At 36.1% G+C, this 12855-nt stretch overlaps 1 protein-coding gene across 1 annotated transcript; it reads left to right on the forward strand.

Moving 5' to 3' along the window:
- The first annotated feature begins 31 nt into the window (after window positions 1-31).
- LOC125839692 (CSC1-like protein At3g21620) lies at window positions 32-10943 on the forward strand. The gene is made up of 12 exons (XM_049518681.1): window positions 32-82; window positions 2109-2443; window positions 3714-3860; window positions 5807-5942; window positions 6716-6817; window positions 7449-7568; window positions 7686-7766; window positions 8176-8516; window positions 8673-8918; window positions 9392-9716; window positions 10156-10389; window positions 10504-10943. Exons 2-12 carry the CDS (start codon window positions 2130-2132, stop codon window positions 10762-10764), a joined length of 2307 nt encoding a protein of 768 aa, XP_049374638.1. The 5' UTR covers window positions 32-82; window positions 2109-2129; the 3' UTR covers window positions 10765-10943.
- Window positions 10944-12855: the final 1912 nt, after the last annotated feature.

Here is a 12855-nt window from a genome sequence, read left to right on the forward strand (position 1 = left end):
AAATCTCCAGTTTCTATATTAAAAATTATACTATAAACAATTCCATTAAAATATCCCTCTTTTACACACAGATCAGATTCAGGTAATCTCGCCACCCCCAAATTAGCCATTTTTCAGGTGTTCCATTTTGTTTTCATGAACCCCATTTGTCTTTTTTCATAAATACTACTGTAATATTACTTGACACCTTCCATTGTCTCTTCTTCTTCTTTGGCAAGTCCAAGAATTGCTTTTTTCTCAGTCATTGAGTATGAATCTCAAACACCCTTTTCTTGGTTTTGAGTAATGGTGACCCCCATACCCCACTCTTTTTTGTGTAGACATTTTTTTATGTGAAAGTTTGGAACTTTTTTATGTGTTGTTCTTGTATCAAGATTGCTACTTTTTGAAGGGTGCATGAAAAATTACTGTTTCTTTTCTATAGTTCGAGAATGGGTTGATTTTGTTTTAGATTTTTGCTTGGTATAAGTTGATCAATTTTTCGTTACCATCGAGGTAATTGGAAGAATATAGGAGCGAAACTAAATGCTGTAAAGCTGAATTTTTTTTTCTGCTGTAGTGGACTGTTAACTGGATTTTGGTGAAATTAGTATTTGATTTTTGTAGGGTGAACTTTATTGGATGGAAGATTTTGATTAATTGATAGTTGAAAGCTACTTCCAATTTTTAGGGATTTGGTGCATTTTAATTATATTGTTGTTCTAAATTTACATGATGGTGAATTGGGGAAGAATGTTCATTCATGACCTTATAGGATGGTTGATCTATGATGGTTCAAAGGATAAGGCGATAAAGATTGATTTACAAGGTTTCAATTTTAATGCCAAGGGAAGTGTATATGAATAACAGAAGTTGGATATCATGGAAGTTTTGAGGAGATGGAATTTGCATTGATTAACTGTTTCTTTGGTGCTGAACTGCTTCATCTCACAATTGGATTGTGTTTAGGCTCCGGTGAATCTCTTTTAATAATTGATATTCTTAGATGATAGTTCTACTGCAAGGTCTTGAGAGGCAACTAGTATGTCGATAAGCCCTTATATTCAGGGTGGTAGATGACTCTGAATCAAGTCCTAACCAATCTGAGTTGATGCAATTCTAAATGTTTATATATAGTGGTTAGTCAATGATGGATACCAGAGGGGCACAGTGAGCTGGAGGCAGTGGGCTTAACACTAGTTCATTGGAGTGAAGAACTAAGACTCCTTCCAGTGAATGTTTTTAGAATAATCTAGGACCACCTATTTTGCAATGGGTGAGAACAGGGAAGTTATTGATGTGAAACTAATTGTTTTTGAGAATAGTGATTTACTTGGAGTATGGTTGAATGTCACCAAGTAGGATACAATTCGAGTACACCGAGACAAACCACTCACTCCTTTTGGATATCATGAGTATTGGTTAAGAAGGGAGGCTGTGAAAATATAGATAGCAAAAGGAACTAGTATAGGCTTAGCCAATTCTATTCGATAAATATGAGTGATCATAATGTTAGTTAGCTAGACTTTATGGTGATGACTTTCAAGGGCAGTGCTTTCGTCATGCGTTCCTTGGATTCTTTTCATGAGCTGTCTATGAAATTTCGGCCCTTTTTTCTCCGAGGTTCCATTGACCTCTATTTTTTATTCTCAGTGTGCTGTTGCCAAAGCATTTTACTGAGAATCAATTAGAGATCTTCATATTTTTGTCTATGTAAAGGGGATAGTGTGCTCTAGTGACAAAACATCTTAAATTGAAAATGTGGGTTGATGGACTGCAATTTTAATCCTCATCAAATCCTTCCTTCATAAGGCATGAAGGTTTAGCCCAGACATGGATATATTCTCATTTACCGTAGTGTAGTGACTCTGATTCTGGTCTTAGTATTCATTTTTACTGAAAACAGTGAGCCTGGTATTATTGTCTTTATACTTTATGTAGTTTCTCATCTTTATCTTTAAGGATATGAGTTCATTCTTTGCTATCACTTTCTTCAAATTTCATTCATTCTGATTAGTTCCACCAGATTAATCCCATTGTTGAAACTTGAGTCAAATATATGTTGTACATTGTTCCTGATAGGATTTCACTTTGACATATTTATCTCACTAAGAATGCTAATATTGCAGAAAAGTCTTTGAAGCAGAAACATGGCCACTCTGACTGATATAGGTGTTGCAGCTGCTATTAACATTCTGAGTGCATGTATTTTTTTAATTGCATTTGCATTCCTTCGAATACAACCTGTCAATGATAGGGTATACTTCCCAAAATGGTACCTAAAGGGTCTAAGAAGCAGTCCTTTGCACTCGGGTACAATTGTCAACAAGTTTGTCAACTTGGACTTTCGTGCGTACCTGAAGTTTCTAAATTGGATGCCTGCTGCATTACAAATGCCAGAACCAGAGCTTATTGAACACGCAGGATTGGACTCAGCTGTCTACTTGAGGATTTATTTGATAGGGTATCTTCATTTGGCACTTTCACTTTCACTTCTTGTTTTCCATTTTCTGCATTAGAAGCTCCGCCACTACTATCTGTTTGTGCATACTGGACTTTTATATGACTAAATTAAAATAGGCATTCATCATATAGTATGTACATAAGCATAGAGGTTCATTTCAGTTGTGCCATCAGATGAATCATGCCTGTGTCCATGCTTCAAGAATTTTACTGAACAAGGTATCAGAATTAAGTCATCAACTCTGGTCTACTTGTATGGAATATTTAGGTGGCTGAGATCAGCTGTTTTGCACTACTTTGTTCAACTTCTTTGAAGTATATAATCATGTTCAAATTGCACTTTCATGTCCTCTCTGTTATATTGTACTCAGAGAAACAATTTAATAGGTACAGCTATGGAGCTGCATATCTTTGTTGCATTAATGCACAGGACACCAATTTTAACTGCAAGAACAGATTAGGGAATATGATGATCAGAAATTTAGGCAGGGACCTCTTTTACTAACATAATATTGAAATTCATTCATGAAAGTTGAACTTTGCAACCATTGTGTAAATTATAATTATCCCTGACATTGGAATCTTATTTGAATCCTGATTACCATGTTTCTAGTTTTTATAGATACCTTGTGACTTGCTTATAGTTTCTTTCTATACTCCATGTGTATACATCGAAAGTCCATTAAGATGTGCTAGAGGTCTTCCATTTGCCTTCTCTTCCATTTGTTTTGACATTTAGCTTTGATCACAAAAAAGTCTAGAAGCTAACTTAAAGTTTCAAGAAATTGCTCAACTGTTTTTACTCTTTTGTGATGATAGTCATTTCGGAAATAGACCTTGAGCACTTAGAAATCTTAAAAGATGTTCTTTGTTTTGAGTGAAAATCTTTGGCACACATCAATATGTGCTACTACAATATTGTGTGGCTAATAATATCATACCTTGAGGAATGAGTAATGCTGTGATCTAATGCTGATAAGTTTACCCCGATAAATTATTTGAGTAGACAATTCATACAAATTAGTATTAACAGTTTTTTTGGCATTGAGGGGTCCTGGTGGCTATTGTTTCAACTTTTTAGGAACCATATCATAATCATTTTAGGGATAACCATTGACTTCTGTCTCTTATTTCTGTTTCTAGCTAACTTATTATTGAAAACCCCGGGCTTCTTAAATCAAAAGCCAGAACATATTGTCTTTAATAGCTTTATAGTAGTTGTTTTTTCCCCACTCTGTGTTTAATTTCTATCTTCGTTTTGCTCAATGCAGGCTTAAAATATTTGTTCCGATTGCTTTTATTGCGTTCTCAGTCATGGTTCCTGTTAATTGGACCAACCACACATTGGAGAATTTGGATTTGACTTACAGTGACTTAGACAAGCTTTCAATTTCCAACATTCCTTCGGGATCACAGAGGTAAGCAGAATCTTTATTTTGCTGTATAGTTTGCAGTTATTCTTTCTAAAGCTGCCATTCTTTTAATTTTTCCATTTTTCTTTGACAAATTTGAAGATGTTATTGGTTTCACTTATATCTTGTGCTCTTTTCTTAATGTACCAATGCCATTAAGTTTCCTTGATATCAGTCAAATCCCTAAAATTAGGAAGGTCCTCATTGCTTGGTTCCTAAAATTCCCAGCTTCACTAATGTCTTGTGATCCTTTTAAATGTACCAATGTCATTAAGTTCCCTTGATATTTGTCAAATCCTTAAAAATAAGGAAGCTTCTCATTGCTTGGTTCCAGCTGCAAAGTACTCAAAGTATCATAATCTTGTAATAGATGTAATTTGAAGGGAAAATCCGGTATAGTATACCAAAAAGTTTAGAGTCTACATGAATATGACCGTACACCCAATCATCTATACGAGCAGGGACCTAATGGGTCACCAAAAAGAAACTAAACATTAAAAAAAGGCTATTCCTTAGATTTACAAAGTCATTTTCTATTTCTTCAGACACTTGCCTATTTCTCTCCTTCCATACAATCCAACATAAGAGTTTCTCCTTCTAAATGACTAGCTATGTAGCAACTCCTTGACGGTTGCTTGCGTCACTCACCACACTCCAAACCAATTCAAAACCACCAACCACACCTGACAATGTAATAGTAGGATGATCTACTACTTCACCTGAACCTTTACACATGAAGCACCAACTCAAGTGTCTCAGATTTTCAAAGTTAATATTACACCCCTAGTTGCCAACTATGTGAAGATTGAAGAAGCACACCTTTTTTGGCGCCCTCAGTGTCCAAATTGTTTGGTAAAGGAATAGCAATTCCTCTCTCCCTAGCAATCTGTAGTAGTAATATTTGTCTGTGAACAGGCCATCTCTCCTTCTCCATCTCTACGGATTCAGTGTGACGTGCTTATAAAGTAGCTCAAGCGGGTTTTGCAACTCAGTTGATGAACCTTTCCTTTATGTATCCTGAAATTCTGTTTTTACAGTCATCTCTTTTTGACACGATATAGTGAAGATGTTAGGGAAAGCAATCTCGAAGTGCTGAAAACCACTTAATGACTCGAAGAAAAAACAGAAAATGTAGCATATAAAATTTTAGGCATATTTAACATATTGTATTCAGAGAAAGTAGAATTTCTACATCTGTTTATGCACGTAAAGAGGTTTCAAGGTGCCTTAGCGAAACGAGATTCCTTTTGTGTGCATCAAAATCTATTTAAGACATCTCACTACTGGTGGCCGAAAAAAACACTAGTCCAGGCAGTTTAATAAGTCAACATTTTATTATATACATATTTTTTACTATTGATTTTATCTTATGTTCTAACTATAAACTATAGTAGAACATATCATGCGTGTAGAAGTTATTGGGTGTCGATAGAGACAAAGCACCATATCCTTATTAGACGTAAGCCTTGAAGTCGTCCAATGTTGAGTTTCTAAGTATGGACATGTGAAGAAAACAGGTCTTAAGTTTTAACTGAATAAAAGAGGGGAAAGAAAGCAAGTTTTAAGTCCCGCTGAACCATTAAGTACAGGATCAGAAGTTACAAGTTGACAGTTTGGTGTTTTAACCTAAACCAGCTTAACCACCCATTGTCAAAGTCTCTGTAAGGTTTCACATGCTGGGAGTCAAAATAGAGGAGCTTAAGTTTCACTGAACCAGCTTAAACCACCCATTGTCAAAGTCTCTGTAAGGTTTCACATGCTGGGAGTCAAAATAGAGGAGCTTAAGTTTCACTAACTATAAAAGCACAGTGATGACAAGTTGATTATTTTCAAATGTTAGGTACACGACTTAAAAAATTGAACTTGTAAATGCATGTTTTGGGAGAAGTAGATTGGTGGAATCATTATGTCTTCTTGCTTCTGTCCCTAAGTACTTGAACTACTGCTTGCAGATTCTGGACCCATCTGGTTATGGCTTACATCTTTACTTTCTGGACTTGCTATGTGCTGAAAAGGGAGTACGAGATAATTGCATCAATGAGGTTGCATTTCCTTGCATCTGAACGTCGACGACCAGACCAATTTACAGTAAGAGCCATAAGCCTTGTTGATCTATTATGATGGCAATCTTAATCTGACTGTAGGTTTATTGGGTAAGTGAAGCCTTAGGCAAAGTTTGGCTATAAATTTACCTTATAGCTTGTGAAATTTTTAAACTTAACATTGTTAAGATAATTATGTCTTGTTAGGGAGGGAGAACTTAATATTGATCTTGGGAATATTTATTAGGATGCAAAAGGTACTGAAGTTCAGCATATCCTATCTTAGAATTTCAACTTACTGTGTTCTGCTTACAGCAACATATCCAGTGTAATCCCACAAGGTGGGGGCTGAGGAGGGTAGAATGTATGCTGACCTTACCCCCTACCTTGTGGGGAGGTAGAGAGGTTGTTTTCAAAATACCCTCGGCTCAAGTAACTCATATCAAATCAGTTTTAAAAGATAAAATACAGAAGTAAAACAATCATGATTTAACTAATAGAAAAATCATTACATAGCATAGACAAAAGTGGAACAGTAACGCAAGAAAATAATGCAATAACCGAAGCTTGAAGCTTTAAAATAATAGCTTTTCTTATCTGGAAAAAAGAAAAGGAGCTATGCTCCTCAATGAGGGTAGAAGAGGATGATATGTGATGTTATCTTGTTTTCAAGGCCATCTCTCTTTCTAGGTCAATAATAACCATCTTACAAGAGAGTCATTTCTTACCTTTTCTTTTCTTGGGTTAAAACCCCCCCTTCCAACTAATAGCCTTCAATGACTGATGCATGTTTTCTAACAAATACTATGCCCTGCCCAGGTACTTGTCAAAAATGTGCCACCAGATCCTGATGAGTCAGTGAGTGAGCTGGTAGAGCACTTCTTCATGGTCAACCATCAAGATCATTATTTAACTCATCAGGTTGCAATTTATACGCCGTATCTTCTCATTTAAAGGATTTGCTCGCTGCCAAACTAGAATTTTTCAAAGTATTACATCTGTTTTGTTTTTGTACTCTGACCTCTAAAGGACTTCCATAATCTTAGCTCTTAACGTTTTGATATATCCTCAAATCATTTGTCAATATCAATGAAGGAATATAGTAACATGAATTAGAAGGTGAAGAACAAGGTGTTATTGCGAGTTCACTGTAGGTGGGGTAAAATATGAGTTTACCATATGTAGTTGCTCATACCGATTAGCATCTGATACTTTGTGAGAACACGTTGCCTCTTAATTTCAAAAAAATTGTATACATTTTTGGTGTGAAATTAACATGGTAAACTGGTGCAAAATGGTTTAGAGAGAATCGGATTTTAAATATGACAAAACTCAGAAGTATAAATTTTTGTTTGAATTTGCTTTGATCCTCTCACAGATCAGATTAAATGAGGTAGTCACATTTCTGTAGTAGTTGCCTTTATTTACTAGAGCTGCAGGTTTTAACGCCAATAAGGCAGGATGATTCAGTCTATGATGAACAAACACTTATTTTATTTTCCGTCTATGATGAATAAACACTTATTTTATTTTCCCCTTAATAAATGTGTAGGTTGTATACAATGCCAACAAGTTGACAGCGCTAGTCAATGAGAAGAAGAAAAAGCAGAATTGGCTGGACTATTATCAACTCAAGTATACTAGAAATCAGTCCAAAAGGCCAACATCAAAGGTACTATTAATAGTTTAATTTTGCTCTAGTATTAGCTAGTAGTGATCGCAAGGTGAAATGCCATTTCTCACATCTCAGTACTAACATCTAATGAGGAATATTATTTCTATTAAGCAGACTGGTTTTCTTGGCTTATGCGGCAAGACCATTGATGCAATTGATTTCAATAGTTCTGAAATTGAAAGGCTCTCAAAAGAAGTAAGTTCACCAACAATATGTTTTTTAACGTGGTTGAGGTTTTTGTGCACTGTAACTGCGTAGTTTAATTAATTTTTTTAGGAGTGATTGGCCATTTTTTTCATTCTTATGCTTCTGACATTCTTATTTTGGTGTATGTATTAAGTGAGAATTCAAAACCATAAAAATTACTTTATCAGATATTTGTGACCAAGTCAGATTGTCTATAAAATAAGAGGTAAATCAGTTTAGTTGGTTGAACATCAACTTACAGGGAGAGTTCATTGGCGTCTCAAAAGATTTGGTGAATAGTTCGACTGTAGTAACATAGTGATAGCTACATCCTCAGATGTCAGTATTTAATATCTAATTCTAAAATTCCTTATAATGGCCCCTCACACATCACTACTTTGGATTGTGTTTGCGTCAGATATCTGATGAGAGAATGAATATTATTGGGAGCACCAAGTACATTATGCCAGCAGCATTTGTTTCCTTCAGAACAAGATGGGCAGCTGCTGTTTGTGCGCAAACACAACAAGCCAGAAATCCAACACTCTGGTTAACTGAGTGGGCTCCAGAGCCCCGTGATGTCTACTGGGATAATTTGGCAATTCCTTATGTTTCACTGTCAATCAGGAGGCTTATTGTTGCTGTAGCATTTTTCTTCCTTACCTTCTTTTTCATGATTCCAATTGCATTTGTACAGTCCCTTGCTAATATAGAGGGAATTGAGAAAGCATTACCTTTCTTGAAATCCTTAATTGAAACGTGAGTTTCTTCTTCTTCGCACTGTTTCCTCTCTAGTTCATTTGATAACTTGAGTTATATAGTTTTTGAATACCAGCTTTGGCAAACTGAGAAAGTATGTGATTACAAAGCAATAGTGCTAAAGTATTTATATTAAATGATGCTTTTTCCATGCAGTAATGCTGTAAAATCCTTCATCCAAGGCTTCCTCCCTGGAATCGCATTGAAGATTTTCCTTATCTTCCTACCTTCATTATTGATGCAAATGTCAAAATTTGAAGGATTTTGCTCCATATCAGCTCTTGAAAGGAGATCCGCAACAAGATATTATATTTTTCAGTTTGTTAATGTATTTCTTGGAAGCATCATCACTGGGGCCGCATTTAATCAGCTAAATAATTTGTTGCATCAGTCAGCAAATGAGTATGTCCTCTATAATTTCATATTTAATTCTCCTATGCAAAATGCTTCCTTTGATAAACATTCTTGTTTTTCATTTATGTTGTTTGTCTTCAGTTTTATCTATCACAACCTGATTTATCCCGTTCTGCCAGTGATTGGACCTGAGAGTTTTGTCCACCTTATTTTTGCAGTTCATGTCCCTTTCTCTTCTTTTGAGGTGTGACAGAAATTCAGTAAATTTTCTAGTTGTCCCATCAATCTTGTTTCATGCATAAAATGTGGGTGAACATAATGATCTTGACAAATGACATGTTTATATGTAACTTCTTCAATTCATATCTAGAGAGTGCTGCAACTTCATTTGCCAATCTCATGCCTTTATTTCTTCTACTCTTTTATCATAACTTTCATAAAGCAGAGCAAACAATATTTCACTCTGGTTTGCTTATTATGAAAGATCAGACAGTTAAAAGGTTGAGTGGTTTCTGATGCAGAATACCAAAGACAATCGGTGTATCCATTCCGATGAAGGCAACCTTCTTCATAACTTACATAATGGTGGATGGGTGGGCAGGAGTTGCTGGAGAGATACTTAGATTGAAGCCATTAATATTCTTTCACTTGAAAAACTTCTTCCTGGTGAAGACTGAGAAGGACAGAGAAGAGGCCATGGATCCAGGAAGTCTCGGGTTCAACACTGGTGAACCTCAGATACAGCTTTATTTCTTACTAGGCCTTGTTTATGCTGTTGTGTCACCGATCCTACTCCCTTTCATCATAGTATTTTTTGCTCTGGCATACGTTGTATATCGACATCAGGTAAGCTTAATTAATACTTTGAATGACTTTTTCTTATATAGTACAGTTTTTCAAAAGGATTTCTTCCAGTGGAAAAAGTGACCCATTCAAAATCTTAGTAAATCAGTGGTTTTTTTTTATAGTCGCATGGTACTTCTAGGTGTACACTATGCATGATTTTATGTTTACCCAAATGCTGCTGGTTGTTCGTTTGATTGAAGATGATCACTTTGAAGTACATTTCCCCCGGCTTGAGACTAATTGGACTATTATTTATTACGTGATTATCACCTCAGTTTTTATTTATTTTGTTTTTATTTCTTGGTTAACTATATAGTATGTCAGCCGTCTGTATAATTTTGTGTTTGCTTCCCCTAATACATGCGCACAGTCAAAACTACTTTGCAATTCTATATGGACTTGTGAAAACCTGATTTGTGATGTTTTTGTTTACCTGTAGATTATAAATGTGTACAATCAGGAGTATGAAAGTGCAGCAGCATTCTGGCCTGATGTACATGGGCGCATCATAACCGCACTGATAGTCTCTCAATTGCTTCTAATGGGATTGTTAAGTACAAAGGAAGCTTCTAAATCGACTCCATTGCTAATTACACTCCCTATACTAACCATATGGTTCCATATCTTCTGCAAAGGTCGTTATGAGCCTGCTTTTGTCAGATATCCGTTGCAGGTATTGCAGCTTTCTCTATTGCTTTCTTCTTTTCCTTGTATGATCTATGGCCAACTTGAGGCAGTTAGTGATTTTTCTTCCTATGGCATCCCTTTCTTGATTGATCAATATTAGGAAACAGTGAGGAAAGATACACTAGAACGTACAAAGGAGCCAAACTTCAACTTGAAAGAGTTCCTTCAGAATGCGTATATCCACCCTGTTTTCAAAGGTGAAGTAGATAGTGAAATTGATGCAGCCAGTGAAGATGAGGAGCTGGAACCTTCGCTTGTCCAAACAAAACGCCAATCGCGTTTCAACACACCATTACCAAGCAAAAGGAGCGGTTCATCGCCTCCATTGTTATCCGATTTTGATGCAACAACACAAGTATAGTTAGAAAAGCTAGCCAACATTTAGCATCTCACAGATAAAGCTAGCCACCTCGACAAAAGCTGCTTGGCGGGATTAATGCTTCGTTGAAACATGCAAGTTTTCATGAGCTGGCAGAAACCTGTTTGGCATTGCATGTTTTTTCAAGGTTATAGAGTTGTTTAGCTTTGTACATAACTTTCTTGGTTTCTCTATTACTTTATTATAGTTCTTCTGATTCCTGTCCTACAATCAGCTGTTAAAAAAGGTGGTAAAGAAAGGAAATGATCATTCCTTCTTTAGTTTTGACGTTCTTTTGTTGGCATTTTGCACTTCCTCTTCCTTATTTTGAGTTCGTTTTTCTTTGCCTCTGCAGCCACTGAAAATTACTCTTGTCCAAGAAAAGAAAACATGACACTCCTAGGGTGTGTTTGGTATAGAGGAAAAATATTTTCCAATTTTCCTATGTTTGGTTGGCTTAAAGTTTTTCAAATCAACTTATTTTCCTCAAATTTAAGGAAAATGACTTCCCTTCCAAAATTAAAGGAAAAGTTTTTCAAAACTCTACTTCATCCTTTAATTTTTTCTTCTTACCATACCCCGTACCCGACCCTCCCCCTTCAAAAATTAAAAAATTTCTTATTTTTCAAATTTCAAATATATTTTTATCCCTACCACCAAACCACCCCCCTCCCCCAAATAAAAAAAAAAGAAAAATATTTCAATTTTCTTTTAAATTTTTACGCCACTTCCCCTGCCACCCTATCAATTTTATTTTTTAAAAATCATTTTTTACGCCACCGCCACCATCCACCCAGACCATCAAAATTGATTTTTGGAAAATATTTCAAATTTAAAAATTTTCATTTTTTACGTCAACCTCAACCCCTACCCATGTGCCACCCCCATTTGAAAAAACTCCTTTTTTTATATAAAAATTGTTTTTGAAAAATATTTCAAATTTTGAATTTTTTTATCCCATCAAAATAGGTCTTGGGTCGAAAGTCTGGGTCAGGTCCTGGGTCAAATCTCAGGGTCGGATTTTGGAACGGTTATCGGGGTCTTGTCCTAGTTTGGGTGTCGGGATCAGGTACTAGATCAATTATCGAGGTTGATTTTCAGATAAAAATTATTTTCCTAAAGAGTAATTTTTTAGTCTCAATCCGAATATAAAAGATATTTTTTGAAAAATATTTTTCATTCACCAACCAACCATTAAAAAATATTTTTCAGAATATATTTTTTACTCACCAACCAAACATGAGAAAATAAGTTAGAAATCCACTTATTTTTCAAGAAAAGGAAAACATTTGCCTTCATACCAAACACACCCCTATGAGGGATAGAACTCTTCCAATGAAGTAGGTGATACATCCGAACAAGAAGCAGACTAAGACAGTGATTCAGATCTCACACCTTCCACCAGCCTTTTACAATAGGGGATTTTTTTTTAGTTTTCGGTGGAATATTCGGTGAACCACGCGCAGTGGGATCGTAGTACCTGAGCCTAAATTGACCCCCTTGCTCGAGTTCTTACGACCTTTAGTCCGAAGTAGCTTCATAAGACTATCTTACCCCGGAGCTACGAATGTGGTTTCGATCCTTCCGGTGATGTCAGAAGTCATTTTGATATAAGATTTTATCTTGTTTCCGCAGAACGACTTCTCGCTATGTTGTGCCTAGTATGATTTGATCAAGTAGGGCCAGCTCAATGGAACTCATAACCCTTTCAATCTTCTCCTTATTTTCTTGGTCGAGCAGCAGTGTTCTCACTTCCAGGAAGAGCCACATCATTTTGAGGAAGAGGCCGCTAAGGAAGGTCTTCCAACTATAATGCCTCCATGGACGGGCGTGTTCTGTTCCCGCCACAAGAAAGACACATGAAAGAGGTATTCCCAGCACGCAGAGGATCCGTTGAGAGTTTGTCTCGATAGGGTCAGCCATATGGCGGTGAATTCGTTCCCGAGCCTTGTATACACCGCCCGTCACACTATGGAAGTTGGCTCTGCCCCAAGTCTTTTCATATCCCTCTCCTTTGTTCTCAATTACTCATCAAATGACACTCAGTTCATATCTTTAAGTTCGATCATTGACAAGGTTCAATCGTCAAATAAG

Source organism: Solanum verrucosum, unplaced genomic scaffold (genome assembly GCF_900185275.1).
Source record: "Solanum verrucosum unplaced genomic scaffold, falcon-dt-bn FXZP01000175.1, whole genome shotgun sequence".
Taxonomy (NCBI): Eukaryota; Viridiplantae; Streptophyta; class Magnoliopsida; order Solanales; family Solanaceae; genus Solanum; species Solanum verrucosum.